Here is a 16,975-nt window from a genome sequence, read left to right as displayed (position 1 = left end):
TGACTCCAGAGTATTAAGCCAAAGACATTGAAAAACACATGATCCACTGGCTAGAATCTTTTCTAAGTTAAGAGGTGCTGATAACATCAAAGAGAAAACAATTTCTAGAGGTGTGTGTTTTTTTATTTTGTTTTGTTTTTCCTTTGCACAGCACTGGGAATTGAACTCCAGCCATGACTACCACTGAGCTATACCCCTACCCTTTTTCTTTTTTTATTTTGAGATAGGGACTTGCAAAGTTGCTAAGGTTAGCCTTCAATTTGTAATCCTCCTGCATCAGCTTCCCGAATAGCTTGGATTACAGGTATTTGCCACTGCACTCAGCTAGAGATTTTAAACAGCAGTTTCCTCTGAGCTTTTAATTGTTCATTAATGGAAATCATGCCTGTTGAAGGAAAGAAAGAAAGTAGGGGCTTGAGCAATGCCCTAAATATGATTCTGTGTTTTTTTTTTAATATTTTGTTTTTTAATTGTAGTTGGACACAATACCTTTATTATTTTTTTAATGTGTTGCTGAGGATCAAACCTAGCACCCCACCTGTGCTAGGCGAGTGATCTACCACTGAGCCACAACCCTGACCCATAAGTCTGTATTTTATGTGAAGGTGGGTGCAGTAGTGACAAAGGCAAGAGTTCTCCCTCTGTAGCACTCCTTACCAGCTGGCCACTCAGGATGAGGAAGTGGACAGGGAGGTACTTGCTAGGTGTACTGTTCACATGGACCCCAGCAGAAGAAAGCATGCCTATGCCTTTGTGACAGTTGGCATTAATAGCCTCTCTGGGATTGTTTCTACAAAGGCACACTTTCTTCTGCTGGGTCCCCTCACGTCTGCAAAGGTGAGATGGGACAGTGGATTGATGTCAGGTCTGAGAATAGGGATAGCATCTCATTCAGTTAGAAGTTTCCAGTTTTATCATCTTAGATGTCATTAGAAGGTATGGCTTGGGATTAATCAAAGTCCCTTAAAAAGCCATCTACTGTGGTACACACCTGTAATCCCAGCTATTCATGAGAATTGGGCAGGAGGATTCCAAGTTCCAGGTCAGCCTAGGTAATAGTGAGAAACTGTCTCAAAGTAAAAAGAGCTGGGGGGTGTAGCTTAGAGGCAGAGCACTTACTTATCATGCATAAAGCCCTGGGTTCAATTTCCAGTACCAAAACAAACACCTTAAATAACCAGGGTTTTTCCCAGCATCATTTTCTTTTGATTTCTAGGTATGATTTTCCTTCTTTTCACTTTGAGTAATGACTAGAATATTGTGGGTGGCCTTACTTGTGAGTTAAGGCCGTCTGGGTTTTTTTCTATTTCATTTGTTAATGTTACTGGGAATTGAACCCCTCAGGTGCTTTACCACTGAGCTGTACCCCCAGCTCTTTTTATTTTTTAATCTCATGATAGGGTCTGCCAAGTTGCTTAGGTAAGTTGCGTAGCCTCGGTAAGTTGTTGAGGCTGGCCTCAAACTTGTGATCCTTTTGCCTCAGCTTCCCGAGTCACTGGGATTAAAGGCATGCATCCCTGCACCCCACAAGGCAGTCTGTTTTTGACCTCCACCCTGAAGAGAACAGGCACCTGACCCCATATCCAGCAAGTCTTTTAACTGCCTGTGTCAGCCAGTTTTTTTTTTTTTGTTTTTTTTTTTAATGAAAACCAAATAGGGTCACAACTGTGAGCCACTGACCCAAAAGTTGGAACTCTCAGTGCTAGGGCCATAATGGCTATTGTGAAGACATCCAGGAGGAAAGGGTTTTCTGTAAAGTCTCTCTGGTCATATTAGGGCCTGTTTGCTTTGCTGCTCAATAACTGCACCCAGTCTACCTTTGCCTTCTTGATCATACCAGCTCCTCCCCGGCTTTCTGGGTGAGTGGGCAGTTGGTACTCATCATCCAGCTATGTGCTTGGTTAAACATGCCTTTGCTGGGGCATAGGAGGGTACACAAATGACCTATTCAGCACAGTGGTATACAGTTCATGTTCATTAATGACTGTGTATCCCTTGTTTGTGGTGGGGGGACAGATGGCCTACTGCCAGCACATTGGAGTGGAATTCATGTTCATTAATGACTTAGAGCAATGTCAGTGGATCAGACAGAAGTTTGAGACCCCTGGAATCATGCAGTTCACCAATGAGGAGAAACGGACCCTGCTGGCCAGGCTTGTGCGGTCCACGAGGTATGGTATAGAGCATAAGCTCTCAGGGTATCTATGGCCCATCTGTGGGGTGTGGGCCTTTGTGAGCCTTTCCACCAGGGTGGGCAGATGTGGGGGTGGTAGCCACAGCTGCATGTACATGAAAGGAAATCTAGACAAGTATAATTGGCTTCTGAAGGACTTTCTGATTATTTAGGAAAATGTGACTTTGGGACTGACCCTGGGGACATTGCTCTTCAAGGTGCTTGGTTCCCTGTCCAGGTTTGAGGAATTCTTGCACCGGAAGTGGTCTTCAGAGAAGCGCTTTGGTCTAGAGGGCTGTGAAGTGCTGATCCCCGCCCTCAAGACCATTATCGACAAGTCGAGTGAGAATGGAGTGGACTATGTAATAATGGGAATGCCACACAGGTACCTCTGGGCTCTGTGGTATGTTGGAGGCACAGAAGTGGGGACCCTAAGTGAGCAGCTGCTTCCTCCTCAAGTGCTTGTCAGTGATCTGAGGATGCATGGGATACATGAGAGTGTCTTGGTCTGTAGGGTTCTTGCACCCCTGTGTCAGTGTAACTAGAAAGTCACTCTCACAGCCAAGGCCACATGTGGTTCAGACTGATGTTTGGCTTTGTGTTGAATTTTATAAAAGTTAAACCCCAGTGCCTTTGGCAGGGTCTAGCTTGAAGAAAAGACTGCTCTCTAATGTGAGGATAGAGGGGAATATGGCCAGAGGTTAGAGGCATTTATATACTTTCTGCTGCCCATGTAGAGTGACCTTGCATGCCTAGAGGCCAGGGGCTTAGTTCCCATATTGGCTCTGGATCACAACTATTCTTGGGCTGCAAACCAAGGAAGTGTCTGGTGCTGGGTGAAAAGAGGGGGTGGAGTAGCTGTGTCCTAAGGATCTACTCACATTGCCCTGTGTGCCAGGGGACGGCTGAACGTGCTTGCGAATGTCATCAGGAAGGAGTTGGAGCAGATTTTTTGTCAGTTCGATTCAAAGCTGGAGGCAGCGGATGAGGTGAGATTCCCACATGACAACACATCCAGCATGGTATCCTGAATCCACATGGGATCTCCTAGCTCCAGTTGTTTCTCAGGCTTAGTGGAATCGTAGCTCTTTGGAATCATTTGCAGTTTGCCTTCCTCATTGGAAGGCAATGCTGCCACCCCACCCCAGCCCTGGGCAGCCCACATTCCTCTTCCTGAGGCTGAGAACATCCCCTCTGATTGGGGGGCCCTCTCCTTGTGCCCTAGGTGGGATAATCTTGGGAAAAGGCTGCCTCATTCTCCCATAGTAGGGTCCAGGTTGTAGAAATCCATCTGAAGGTCTATCATGACAAGTGACCATCTCCTGGCCAGCATCATACTTATTTATTGTTTGCATTGTCAGGGTTCCGGAGACATGAAGTATCACCTGGGCATGTATCACCGCAGGATCAATCGGGTGACTGACCGAAATATCACCCTATCCCTGGTGGCAAACCCTTCCCATCTGGAGGCTGCTGACCCTGTGGTCATGGGCAAGACCAAAGCTGAGCAGTTCTATTGTGGAGACACTGAAGGGAAAAAGGTGAGCCCCTCCCCCCAAGACCTATGAGGCATGTCCCTTGAGCCCAACATTATACACACAGCTCCGCTCACCACTGAAGCTAGAGACCTGGACATGTCTCACACATGCCCCATCCAGGAAACAAAAGTTTCTGGAATTTAAAAATACTATAAACCAATTTTTTAAAAAAGAGTAACAGTAGTAAATAAAGCAGTTGTACTATAGATATACTTTCTCCCAAGTTATAACTATCAGAACTAGACAAGAAGTTGGCTTATGTCTTCGCCATGTCTAGAGGAGTCAGTGTTAGTTACCATTGATGGAAAAAGGCATTTTCACTGAAAAGAAAAGTCTTTGAAAGGAAAATGTGTGGGTGAACCTAAAGGAGAAAGTGTAGGACTGACAGATATCAGAGAGTGCTCTATACAATATTGGAGGTGGATATATCTCTAAGGACAGGTGGGGTCCTGCCTTGGCATTTCCCATGGGTGACAATGAATACTGAATGTTGGCTGGCCAGCCTGCTCTTGTTGAATCCCTCCATAGGCAACTGTTTGCCATTATTTAAACTCAGGATAAAATTCTTATTTGTAACAAATTGTATAGTTCTTATTATTTAAATGATGATCTGAAAACCAAGTGTGTTAGACAACTCTCTGTTGCTGTGACAGAAATACCTGAGATATACAACTTGTAAAGAAGAAAAGTTTATTTTGGCTCGTGAGTTCAATCCATCACCACACAAGGTAGACAGCATGGTAGGAAGCACGTGGCAAAGGAAAGCTGTCACATCATGGCAGCTAGGAAAAAACAAAGGGTCCCAACATACCCTTCAAGGGCACTCCTGCACTGACCTCCTTCTTCTAACTAGGTACCTACCACTCCTGAAGTTTCCACTATTTCCCCATAGTACCTTCAGCTGGGAACCAAGCCTTCAACACATGAGCTTTGGGAAACCTTAAGATCCCAACCAAAATATCAAATAATCAGAAAAATCAAATATTTGTAATATCTACTATGTGCTTTCTTGTGGATATGTGAAGTAGTACCACCAACGTGCTCTCAAGGATCTCTTGTATTTTTAGAAAAAGAATATGTATCAAGAAGCTAATAGAAGAATGCAATGTGAGCATGCACCTACCTGTACACACACGGAAACACATATACATGAATCTACTTGCTCTTGGGTAGTAGGATAATGGGGTTTTTACTTTCTCATATATACCTTTCTATATTTTAAAAAGTGTTCATAATTTTAATATTGCTTTTTAAATCAAATATATATAAGAAATTAATGCTGGAAGATAAAAAAAATGCAATGTGAAACAAAACTGCAGAATAACTGTAAAGAACTTAAGAAGATGAGTAATAGCAGTGGACTTTAGTTGGGTAAGGAATAAAAGGCAGTCAGATTCCTTATTGATAGAACAGGTGTTTGTCCTGTTTAGTTGAAGCAATGGCAGAATTTAAGTAGGAGGGAAGGGAAGAACATTCTGTTGAAATGAGAAGTGCAAACAGAGGTGGAGGGTAGATTGGACCAGAGCAGCAGGTCAGTTAAGGTGCCTAGGAGGGAGGACAGGCCTTTTGATAGAGTGAAACCAAGAATTAGTTTCCTAGGGTTCTGCAATTTAAAATACTGTAAATCTATTAATGTTAAGCTTGGAAGCTTAGAGAATGGAGGTAGAGCAGGCTGAGGTGATTTTAAGAGCTAGAAGCAATTACTCATTGATGATATTTGCTGTCACAGGAACCCAGAGATTATTCTATGGCTTCAGACTCAAGGTTACTCATGGTCTGGTTGAAGCCACAGGAACATGGAGACAGAGAGGCCTCAGCTCTGTTGAGAGACATGCAGCTCCCACATCCACTTTACAACACTGGGATGTCTGGTAGGGGCTGGTCCCAGGAGAAATTAGCATGGCAGACCAGTGTTGGGGTGACCAGTGTCATTTCCATGACCTTGCTAGCATGCTGAGTAGTGGGACAAGTTTGCAAAAAGCTTTGTGTGCTAGAGATATCTTGAAAAGGAATCAAATAACAGAAAAAGTGACAACTGATATTTAAAATTGCTACCTGTGGTCACAGTAATTGGTCCTTTTGTGATGTCAGAACAAGGAGGATAGCTAGCCCCCATTCACTTGCACACCTACATGTATCCAAGTCTGAGCTATCAATGCCTGTGTTTTAGGATGTGGTACTGTCTATATGCATGTTTTGTCTGACCTCAATGTAGTTGGCCCCAGCTTTTCTTCTGAGTTGTGTCCACCTTGTCCCAAACCCTTGCATGTCCTCAGTAGCATCAACAGAAGTCTCATCCTCCTGCCTATTCTCCCTGCTACTAATAATTCAATTTCTGTTCAATTCACAACTCAGGAAACTAGTGTGTGTATTATATAACCCTCAGTGTTGTGAAAAATTACATACTTTGTGTAAATGGGGCCTAGATTGTTCCATAACCTTGTGCACTATTGTGAAACTCACCTGATTTGACTCCCAATACTAATGTGAACTTTGGGATGTGTGTCCATGGAAGCATGTCTTTAGTGCAATGGTGTGATCTATGCAAAAGTAGAATCCAGAAGTATAAGTCAGGCCTCTAGACCCAAGGAGAGTCCTCACCTATGTACAGGGTGATTCTGGTTGGTTGCTGCTGCATGGCAGAACATCACGTGAAGGAGACTGACCTCAGGTACCCTCGTCAGCAGAGATGGAGTTTATACAGAAAAATATCTGCAGGAGGAAACAGCACTCTTGGGAATCAGGAGCAAGTGAAATTTAATACCAGCTGCTTTTACTTTCAACAAGAACAATCTGGACATTGTGACAAAGCTATACACTCTCAAGGGCACCTTGAGCAAACCGGACACTATGTGCATTGTCCAACTACCTTGTGACCATCCACTTCCTCCACCAAAACATAGAACATATGCCATTTTGCTTAAAAAGTTTCTAGATTTTTTCCCTGGTAATCAAATAATGGACCTTCCCTTCCTGGCAAGGAGAACTTGGCAGAGTGCTGATGACCAGGGTAGTGATGGAAACTCTAGAGGCATAGGTCCATAGGCCCATAGGCAGAGACACAGCATGAGAAGGTGTGAGGGGGCAGTGTCATGTGTCACCTATTGGCCAGACACCCATCACTTTCCCCCCACCACCACAATGCTAGGGGCTGAACTCAATGCCTCAAGCATGCTAGGCAAGCACTATACCACTGAGCTACATCCCCAGCCCAAGATTCACATTTAAATCAGCAGACTTTGAGTAAAGCAGATGATTCTCCACAATGTGGGTGGGCCTTATCTGCTCAGCTCATAGTCTGTGAAGAAAGACTGAAGTTCCAAAGCAGGAATTCTGCCTCTAGTTGGCAGCCTCCAACTGTATCTTGTAGAATTTGAATATGCTTGTCCAGTTCCTTCAAGTCAGGCAATCTTTCCACCTGCCTCTAGCCCCACTGGCTGATTTTCTGAAGAACCCTCACTAATATAAAGATTTGGGAAAGGCACAGCATGTATATCCAAGAAGCAGGGGTTCTCAAGGATACTGAGCACATTTGCTATAGTCAGTGGGAGTGAAGTGCCTGGCCGCTGGAGGTGTTAATAAGCATGGAAGGAGGCAGCTTAGAAAAATGTGTTGGAATTTGGAGGTATTAGTATGAACTCATTTTGTTATATATATATATACAGATACAGAAATAACCTGTGTGTGTGGGCACACATGCATACATACCCACGTGTTTTCTAGCTCTGTGCTCACAGGGCCTAGTGAAAACATACAAGTATTGGTCCTAAATCTCATATTCTGCAGGAATAATCAGGACTGGACAGGGATAGCATAGTATGAGGCTGCAGTACAATTGTTCCAGAAAGCAAGGAGGTACCCTGAAGACAGGCTGCCCAGAGCAGACTGGAGCCAGATGGAAAAACCCAATCATCTGAATAACTAATGGTTTTGATCTATTACATATAACCTGTCAAAATAGGAGACATTAATATGTATTAATACAGATAAGTATATGAGGGAGAAGAGTAAGCTCTTTCTTGCAGAGAATGCCAGTATATGTAGGAGTAACAGAAATCAGCGGTCGCATCAGTTAGCCACCCAAGGAGCTGGCTTAGGTAGACCAGTCAGTGCTGCTGAAGCTGGGATGGGGGTGTGAGGTATGAGGAGGACATGTTCTGTATACTGTTTGCTCCTTATAAAATACTACCATTGTACTCACTGCCAAGAAGTTGGTGAGTTAAAGGGAAATGGCAGGTAGTGACTTGATTAGGTGACCAGGGTTAACCCATCTAATACAGGTGCTGCTTCAGCAGCCAAAGAGGTGTTGCAACCAAGTATATGAGGGAGAAGTGTAAGCCCATCCTCCATGGGGTCTGAAGTAAGTGGGTGTGGCCAGCATTGCTCTTGGGAATGGGAGGGTCTAGTGGTGTGTAGGAGAATGTTCTGAGGGGGTGCTGAGAGTTGACTGGCTCTGTGGCTCTTCCCATGTTCAGAATAGGTGATGACAAGATTGAGGGCTTTGTGGATGAGTATCAAATGTACCAAGGTGTTAGGAAGGTGGGTGAGTAAGGGACTGGAGTCCTTTGTACTCTCCTGCCACTTTCTAAGTTTTAAAATATCTCAAAACATTATTTTTGAAAAGCAAATTATGACTCATTTCCTCCACTTACCTTGTGAGTTTTGTGGTCAAGATGTGTTACATTTGGAGTCTGCTTTGCAGGTAATGTCCATCCTCCTGCATGGGGATGCTGCCTTTGCTGGCCAGGGCATTGTGTACGAGACCTTCCACCTCAGCGATCTGCCATCCTACACCACCCATGGCACCGTGCATGTGGTCGTCAACAACCAGGTATCTACCAAGGATCTAATCAGTCTCTCCTGAGGGTTCTCTTGGTTGTTTAGAATATTCACTATTTCTAATTATAAAGGTATGTCTGTTGCTACAAATTTGGACAACACAGAAAACTACTTTTTATTTTTAATTAGAGAGATTTTGTTTAAGATGGCATTATTCTTCTAAAATGTTTCCTTTTTAGACCCATAGACACTCAGGCGGCTGTTTTTCTCTTTGTTTAAGGAACTGGGGTCCTATAACAGCTTATTATCCATTCTTATTTACCATAGTATATGATGTCTTATTTCACTAACTATGATGTTTTCAAGATCCATTCATATTGTAGCATGTGTCACAATTTCCTTCCTTTTCAAGGCTGAATTTTTTTTAATATATATATTTTTAGTTGTAGTTGGACACAATACCTTTATTTTTTAAATTTTTTTATGTGGTGCTGAGGATCGAACCTAGTGCCTCACACGTGCTAGGCAAGCACTCTAATGCTGAGCCATAGCTCCAGCCCCCAAGGCTGAATGATACTCTTGCATTAATATACGTCATTTTGCTTATGGAGTCATTCATCAGTGGATTTTTAGGTTGCTTCCATGTTTTAGTATTGAAAATGATGCTACTATGAACATAGATATACAAACATATCTTCAATACCCTGCGTTCAGTTCTTTTGGTTATACAATCAGGTGGGATTGCTACATCATATAATAGGCCCTTCTTTTTTTTTTTTTTTTTTTTTTTTGGTGATACTGGGGATTGAAGCCAGGGCCTTCTGCATGCAAGGCAAGCATTCTACTAGCTGAGCTATATTCCCAGCCCTAGGCCCATTTTTAACTTTTTGAGGAATACTAAACTATTTTCCCCTGTGGCTGTTTCACTTCACATTCCTACCAGCAGTGCACAAGGGTTCCAGTTATTCATATTCTCATAAAGTGTTTTATTTTAATCTGGTTATTTTTTTGTCTTTGAGTTGTAGGACTTTTAAAAATTTTTAGATGCATGTACATTTATTTTATTCATTTATTTATATGTGGTGCTGAGAATCGAACCCAGTGCCTCACACATGCTAGGCAAGTGCTCTACCACTGAGCCACAGCCTCAGCCTCTATTTTATAGATATTAATCCTTTATCAGATATACAATTTACAGACCTCCTATTCTGTGAACTTTTTACCCTGATAGTGCCTTTTGTTGCACAAAATTTTTGTCATGAAATCCAGTTGGTTATTTCTTTTGTTGTCTGTCTTTAATTTTGAGACAGGATTGTGCTCTCTTAAATTGCCTAGGCTGGCCTCAAACTTGCAATCCTTCTGCTTCAGCCTCCCAGATCACTGGGATTACAAGCATGCCTTACTATTCTAGGCTCAAATTCTATTTAGCATGTGTATTTTCATAGTTTGTATATGTATTGAACTCTGTATTTTAAAGAAATAAACAAGAATAGAATAGGTAGAGATTGAAATCTTAACAGGAGAATGTTTAATAAGGAGAGTGGTCTTTAATCTGGAAAAAAAAAACAATAAAAGAAAGCCAGGAGTGGTGGTGCATGCCTATTATTCTAGTGACTCATGCGGCTAAGACAGGAGATTGCAGGTTCAAGGTAGCCTGGGCAATTTAGCAAGACCTTGTCTCAAAATAAAAAATAACAAAAAGGGCTGGGAATATAGCTTGTGGTAGAGTGCCCCTAGGTTCAATCCCCAGTACTAAAATAAAAAAGTAGTAGTAAAAAAAGAAGAAATAAAAGATAATACAGATGGATTGGAAGCCCTGGAAAAGAGAGTAAATACAGCTGAAAAAGAGAGAGAATTTTCCATGAGTCTCTAGACTGAGGTAAATCCCAGGCAACTATGATAGCAGGATCTGTTTAGTAATCTCTTCAAGTCCAAAAAATAGGAGAGGCACCAAAGACTTTAAATACTTATTTTAAGGAATAGGAAGCCAAAGACCAATGAATGCATGTCAATCCCTGAAAAAGGTTTGAGTAAATTCTTAGCCTGGATGAGGGGGTGGTCCTGGGTTAATGTATAACCCAGGCCTTGGACAAGTCCTCATTGTAATATCTTTGGCCCATACAGTGGAGAAATGTGATGTGATCATGGTGTAGTTATGTGGTTTCTCATGTAATTTAAATATTCTACTCAGAAAGCTTTGCTTCACAGTCTGGTGGCTACAATACATGGCTCTCCCTGGGGTCCTGTTAGGTACAACAGTCTTGCCAGTGACAGATGAAAGTACTGAAAAAGCCACATCTGTAGATAACCCAGAGTATTGCCCAGGCTGGTCTTAAACTCCTTGATCTCAAGTAATCCTCCTGCCTCAGCCTTCTGAGTAGCTGGTACTACTGACATACTACCATGCCCAGCTTTTGTTTTTGTTTTTGAGAATACTTTGGGATTTTCTGTATAGATGAGCATGTGGTCTCAAATAGTTGCATTTCTTACTTTCCTGTCTATAGACTGGAAATAAAAATACACTTTGTGTTTCTGTTTTATACCTTTTTGCACTGGCTAGGGGCCTCAACACAACATTGAAGTGGGTGAAGAGTCAACAATCCTTCCTTGTTGCTAATTTCTAGATAAAATATTCAGTTTGGATTATGAAATACAATGGTAGCTATAGGAATTTTGTAGATGTCCTTTACCAGGCTGTTCCTAACTTGTATAGTATTTACTATGAACTTAAAGTTATTTTTATCAGATGCTTTTTGATTTGCATTTCTCTAGTGGCTAATGTTTACCATCTTTTCAAGTGTTTATTGGCCATTTGTATATGTTCTTTGGGTAATTTCTATTCAGTGTCCTGTTTTTCTCTCCCCACATTCTTCTTCCTCTTCTGGTCTTCCTTTTATTTATTTATTTTTGTGGTACCAGGGATTGAACCCAGGGGCGCTTAGCCACTGGGCCACATCCCCAGTCCTTATATTTTATTTAGAGAAGGTCTCGATAAGTTGCTCTGATCCTTTGCTTTTTTGGAGGGGCAAGGCAGGTACTAGGGATTGAACCCAGGGACACTGTATCAGTGAACTATATCCTCAGCCCTTTTTATTTTTCATTTTTAGACAGAGTCTTGTTAAGTTGTCACGCTTGACCTCAAATTGGCAATCCTTCTGCCTCAGCCTCCCAAGTGGCTGGGATTACTGGTATGCACCACCACACCCAGCAAATGCCCATTTTGAATTGTATTATCTTTTTATTGTTGCATTATAAGAGTTTTTAATATAAACTGGGCATGGTGGCTCATTCCTATTAATCTCAGTGACTTGGGAGGTTGAGGCAGGTGGATGTCAAGTTTGAGTCCAGCCTAGGCAACTTTATAAGTCTCAAAATAACAAAAGGACCAGGGATGTAGCTCAGTGTTAGAGCACTTGACTAGCAAATGTAGATTCCTGGTTTAATCTCTAGTTCTCCTGGGGGTAGGAGAAGAAGAATTCTTTATATATTGCAGATATAACCCCATTATCAGCTATATGATTCACAAATATTTTCTGCCATTCTCATAGATGTTTTTGGTGTCCTTTGAAACACAGTAGATTTTATTTTGTAATACCAGGGATTGAATCCAGGCCCTTGCACATGCTAGGCAAGCACTCTGTAGTTTTATTTTTTATCAAGTCCAGTTTATCAGTTTTTCCTTTTGGTGTCATCAAAGGTGTTTACTGACCCAAGATCACAAAGATTTACTCTGATGTTTTCTTCTAAGAGTTCTATAATGTTTATCTGTTACCTCTATCTTCCTTTTTAAGTTAGTTTTTGTGTCTGGTACAAGTTTTTGTGTATTTTGTACATGTATACCAGTTGTTCCAATATTATGTGTAGAAAAGACTGTTTGTTCCCTCATTGAATTGATTTGACACTAATCAGCATCTTAAATATGTAGTTTTATGTCTTGATTAGTATGGAAAATTTTAGACATTTGTCCCATCTTTCTAGAACTCCAGTGACTAGAACATTGGGTCTTTTGTCATAGTCCCATAGGACCTGTGGCTCTGTTCATTTTTATTTCTTCTGGTCTGTAGTTTGATTTTCTATTGCTATGTCGAAATACTTGAGGCTGGATACTTTTGGAGAAAAGAAGTTCATCTAGCGCACAGTTGTTGTTTTGTGGGTTTTTTAATGCATTATAGTTATAAATAATAGGTTCATTTTGACAGAATCATACATGTATGGAATTTGATTTACTCCATTTCAATACTGGTATCCCTGTTTTTCCCTCCCCACATTCTTCTTCCTCTTCTGGTCTTCCTTTTACTTATTTATTTATTTTATTTTTGTGGTACCAGGGATTGAACCCAGGGACGCTTGGCCACTGAGCCACATCCCCAGTCCTTATATTTTATTTAGAGAAGGGTCTCGATAAGTTGCTCAAGTCCTTGCTAATTCCTGAGGCTGGCTTTGAACTTGTAATCCTCCTGCCTTAGCCTCTTAAGCCACTAGGATTACAGGCATGTGCTACTACACCTGGTCTTCATTTATTTTTGATTGGTACCTTACAGATATACATAAATGTGCTTCATTACTCTTCCCGACACGGCCTTATTCCTGCTGAGCAGTTGTGCAATCTCTTCTCAGCTTCCTCTAATACCATCTCATACTAGTGAGGGGTCTTGGGACCTAATGACCTGATCACCATTGATCTGGGCTATAGTGGGCCTTTATTGTCAATTGTGAGACCAGTTTGTTGGGAAAGGGGTTGATGGTTGTTTTTTTTTTGGTTTTTGTCATGCTTGGTTGGAGCATGGTTTTTGTCTAAACATTTCATGTCTTGATAGACTGTCTTTTCCCTGGCCCTTTGTCTATTCCTGTTGGTGTTTTCAAGTCGCCCACTTCTCTAGTGCTCAGTGGGAGATAATGAATGAGGTAAAAAGAAAACCCAGAAAACTGAGATCCCTAATGAGCTGCCATCTTCTGGCCAACTTCTGAGTTGTATATTTGTTCTGCATATGATGTCCAAGGGTTTTAGCTATGTTTAGCAGGAGGAATAAGGTAAATACATATGTTTCATTTAACAGCCATGAAGATCCCTGTGAGAACTTTATGAGTTTACTTTGTATACTAAATAACAGGACTATGTTGGCTGGCAATTTCTTTTTCTTTTTTTTTTTTTTTTTCCTAGTAAGCCCTGATAGTTTTTATCTTTTAGAAAGTGAATCCATTTCCTTTAGGCTACAGGATTTATGAGCATAAAGTTTGTAATCGCCTGTTACTAGAATCTGCAGGATCTGTATGGATGGTATTCTTTTTCATTCTTGATTTGATTCATTTGTGTCTGTCTTTTCTTTGTTAGTCTGTTTATAGATTCATCTTCTTTTCCCCCAGGAACAGTCTTGGTCTCATTGTATTTCCTCCTTTGTTTTCCTGTTTTCTATTTTTATTTTTGTTCTTTGTTATTCTATTCCTTCTACTAGTTTCGGGTTTGATTTTTGTCTTCTCTGTATAGTTTCCTAGATCATTGATGTGAGACCCCCCCCTTTTTTTTTTGCAATATTAACATTTAAAGTTTATATAGTCAGGCTATGCAAATATGTGCAAGGCTTTAGGTTTGCCCATCTTCTTATTTTCTTTTTTCTTTTTTTTAGCTGTAGATGGACACAATATATTTATTTATTTATTTTTATGTGGTGCTGAGGATCGAACCCAGCGCCTCACCACATATGAGGCAGGCACTCTGCCACTGAGCTATAGCCCCAGCCCTCTTTTTTTAATTTTTAAAAATTGCTTTAATTAGTTTTACATGACAGTAGAATGCATTTATGCACTTTGATATATCATACATAGATGGGATATAATTTCTCATTTATCTGAGTATACATGTTGCGGAATTATATTGGTCATGTAGTCACATATATGTATACAGTAATAATGTCTGTTTTATTCTACTACCTTTCCTATCCCCACGTCCCTTTCCCTCCCTTCCCATCACTTCCCTCTACCTAATCTAAAGTAACACTGTTCTTCCCTGATGTGCCCCCCGCCCCTTATTGTGAATTAGCACCAACATATTAGAAGAAAATATGCGGCCTTCGGTTTTGTGGGATTGGCTTATTTTGCTTAGCATGATATTCTCCAATTCCAACCATTTACTGGCAAATGCCATGATTTCACTTTAAAAAAAAAAAAAAGCTAAATAGTATTCCATTGAGTATATATACCACATTTTCTTTATCCATTCATCTATTGAGAGACTCCTAGGTTGGTTCCATAATCTAGCTATTGTGAATTGAGCTGCTGTAAACATTGACATGGCTGTGTCACTATGGTGTGCTGATTTTAAGTCCTTTGGGTATAAACCGAGGAGTAGGATAGCTGGGTCAAATGGTGGTTCCATTCCCAGTTTTCTGGGGAATCGCCATACTGTTTTCCATAATGGTTGCACCAATTTGCAGTCCCACCAGCAATGTATGAGTGTACCTTTTCATTACATCCTCACCAACATTTGTTGTTGCCTGTATTCTTCTTCATTTGTGCCATTCTGACACAAATGAGGTGAAATCTTGAGTAGTTTTGATTTGCATTTCTCTAATTGCTAGAGTTGTTGAATATTTTTTCATATATTTGTTGATCTATTGTATTTCTTCTTCTGTGAAGTGAGTGTCTATTTCTTAGCCCATTTTTTATCGGGTTATTAGTTTTTTTTAGTGGTAAGGTTTTTGAGTTCTAATATCCTAGATATTAATGCTTTATCAGAGGTGCATGTGATAAAGATTTTCTCCCAATCTGTATTCTGTCTCCTCTCATTCTTAATTGTTTCCTTTGCTAAGAAGCTTTTTAATTTGAATCCATCCCATTTATTTATTTATTTTTTATTAAAGAGAGAGTGAGAGAGGAGAGAGAGAGAGAATTTTTAATATTTATTTTTTTAGTTCTCGGCGGACACAACATCTTTGTTGGTATGTGGTGCTGAGGATCGAACCCGGGCCGCACGCATGCCAGACGAGCGCGCTACTGCCTGAGCCACATCCCCAGCCCTCCATCCCATTTATTGATTCTTGATTGTACTTCTTGTGCGTGGGAGTCTTATTAAAAGAAATCCTAGGCTGATGTGATGAAGATTTAGGCTTATTTTTCTTCTATTAGCTTCAGGGTCTCTGTTCTAGTGTCTTTGATCCACTTTGAGTTGATTTTTGTGCAGGGTGAGAGATAAAGGTTTAATTTCATTTTGCTATATATTGGATTTCCAGTTTTGCCAACACCAGTTGTTGAATAGGCTATCTTTTCTCCAGTGAATGTTTTTGACACCCTTCTCTAATATGAGTTAACCATATTTACATGAATTTGTATTTGTGTTCTCTATTCTGTACCATTGGTCTACAAGTCTATATTGGTGCCACTACCATGCCATTTGTGTTACTATAGTTCTGTAATATAGTTTAAGGTCTGGTATTGTGATGCCTCCTGCTTCACTTTTCTTGCTAAGGATTGCTTTAGCTATTATGGATCTCTTATTTTTCCAAATAAATTTTATGATTGCTTTTTATATTTCTAAGAAGAATGTCATTGAGATTTTAATAGGAATTGCATTAAATCTGTATAATGCTTTTGGTAGTATGGCCATTTTGACAATATTAATTCTGCCTAGGAGCATGGAAGAACTTTACATCTTCTGAGATTTTCTTCAGTTTCTTTCAGTAGTTTTCATTGGGGAGGTCTTTCACCTCTTTTTTTAGATTGATTCCAGGGATTTTATTTATTTTGAGGCTATTGTAAATGGAGTCGTTTTCCTAATTTCTCTTTCAATGGATTCATCGATGATGTATAGGAATGCATTTGATGTATGGGTGTTGGTTTTATATCCTGCTACTTTGCTGAATTCATTTATTAGTTCTCAAAGCTTTCTGGTGGAATTTTTTGGATCTTCTAGGTATAGGATCTTATCATCAGCAAATAGTGATAGTTTGAGTTCTTCTTTACCTATTTGTATTCCTTTAATTTCTTTTCTTTCTTTTTTTTTTTTTTTTGTCTAATTGCTCAAGGATGATGTTGAATAGAAATGGTGAAAGAGAATATCCTTGTCTTGTTCCAGTTTTTAGCAGAAATGCTTTCAATTTTTCTCTATTTAGAATGATGCTGGCCTTGGATTTAGAATATATAGCTTTTACAATGTTGAGATATATTTCTACTATCTAGTTTTTCTAGTGTTTTGAGCATGAAGGTGTGTTGTATTTTGGTCACATGCTTTTTCTGTATCTATTGCAATGATTATATGATTCTTGTTTTTAAGTCTGTGTATATGATGAATTACGTTTATTGATTTTCATATGTTGAACCAACCCTGAATCCCTGGGATGAATCGCACTTTATCATGGTGCACTATCTTTTTTGATGTTTTTGTATGCGATTTGCCAGACTTTTATTGAGAATTTTTGCGTCTATGTTCATCGGGGATATTGGTCTGAAGTTTTCTTTCCTTGATGTGTCTTTGTCTCGTTTTGGTATCAGA

General features: G+C 40.3%; 1 protein-coding gene across 6 annotated transcripts in view; it reads left to right on the top strand.

Moving 5' to 3' along the window:
• Ogdh (oxoglutarate dehydrogenase) overlaps positions 1 to 16,975 on the top strand; it is a 77,618-nt gene that overhangs the window by 47,664 nt on the left and 12,979 nt on the right. For all 6 annotated transcript variants that reach the window (XM_013355953.4, XM_013355952.4, XM_040291890.2 and 3 more), the window contains 5 exons: positions 2,017 to 2,171; positions 2,412 to 2,558; positions 3,072 to 3,162; positions 3,535 to 3,714; positions 8,414 to 8,542. In XM_013355953.4, coding sequence (XP_013211407.1) covers positions 2,017 to 2,171; positions 2,412 to 2,558; positions 3,072 to 3,162; positions 3,535 to 3,714; positions 8,414 to 8,542 — 702 coding nt within the window. The remainder of the gene's footprint in view (positions 1 to 2,016; positions 2,172 to 2,411; positions 2,559 to 3,071; positions 3,163 to 3,534; positions 3,715 to 8,413; positions 8,543 to 16,975) is intronic.

Source organism: Ictidomys tridecemlineatus, chromosome 2, assembly GCF_052094955.1.
Source record: "Ictidomys tridecemlineatus isolate mIctTri1 chromosome 2, mIctTri1.hap1, whole genome shotgun sequence".
NCBI classification, from domain to species: domain Eukaryota; kingdom Metazoa; phylum Chordata; class Mammalia; order Rodentia; family Sciuridae; genus Ictidomys; species Ictidomys tridecemlineatus.
The sequence above is the reverse complement of the archived record's forward strand: the minus strand, read 5'-3'. Positions and strand labels throughout refer to the sequence as shown.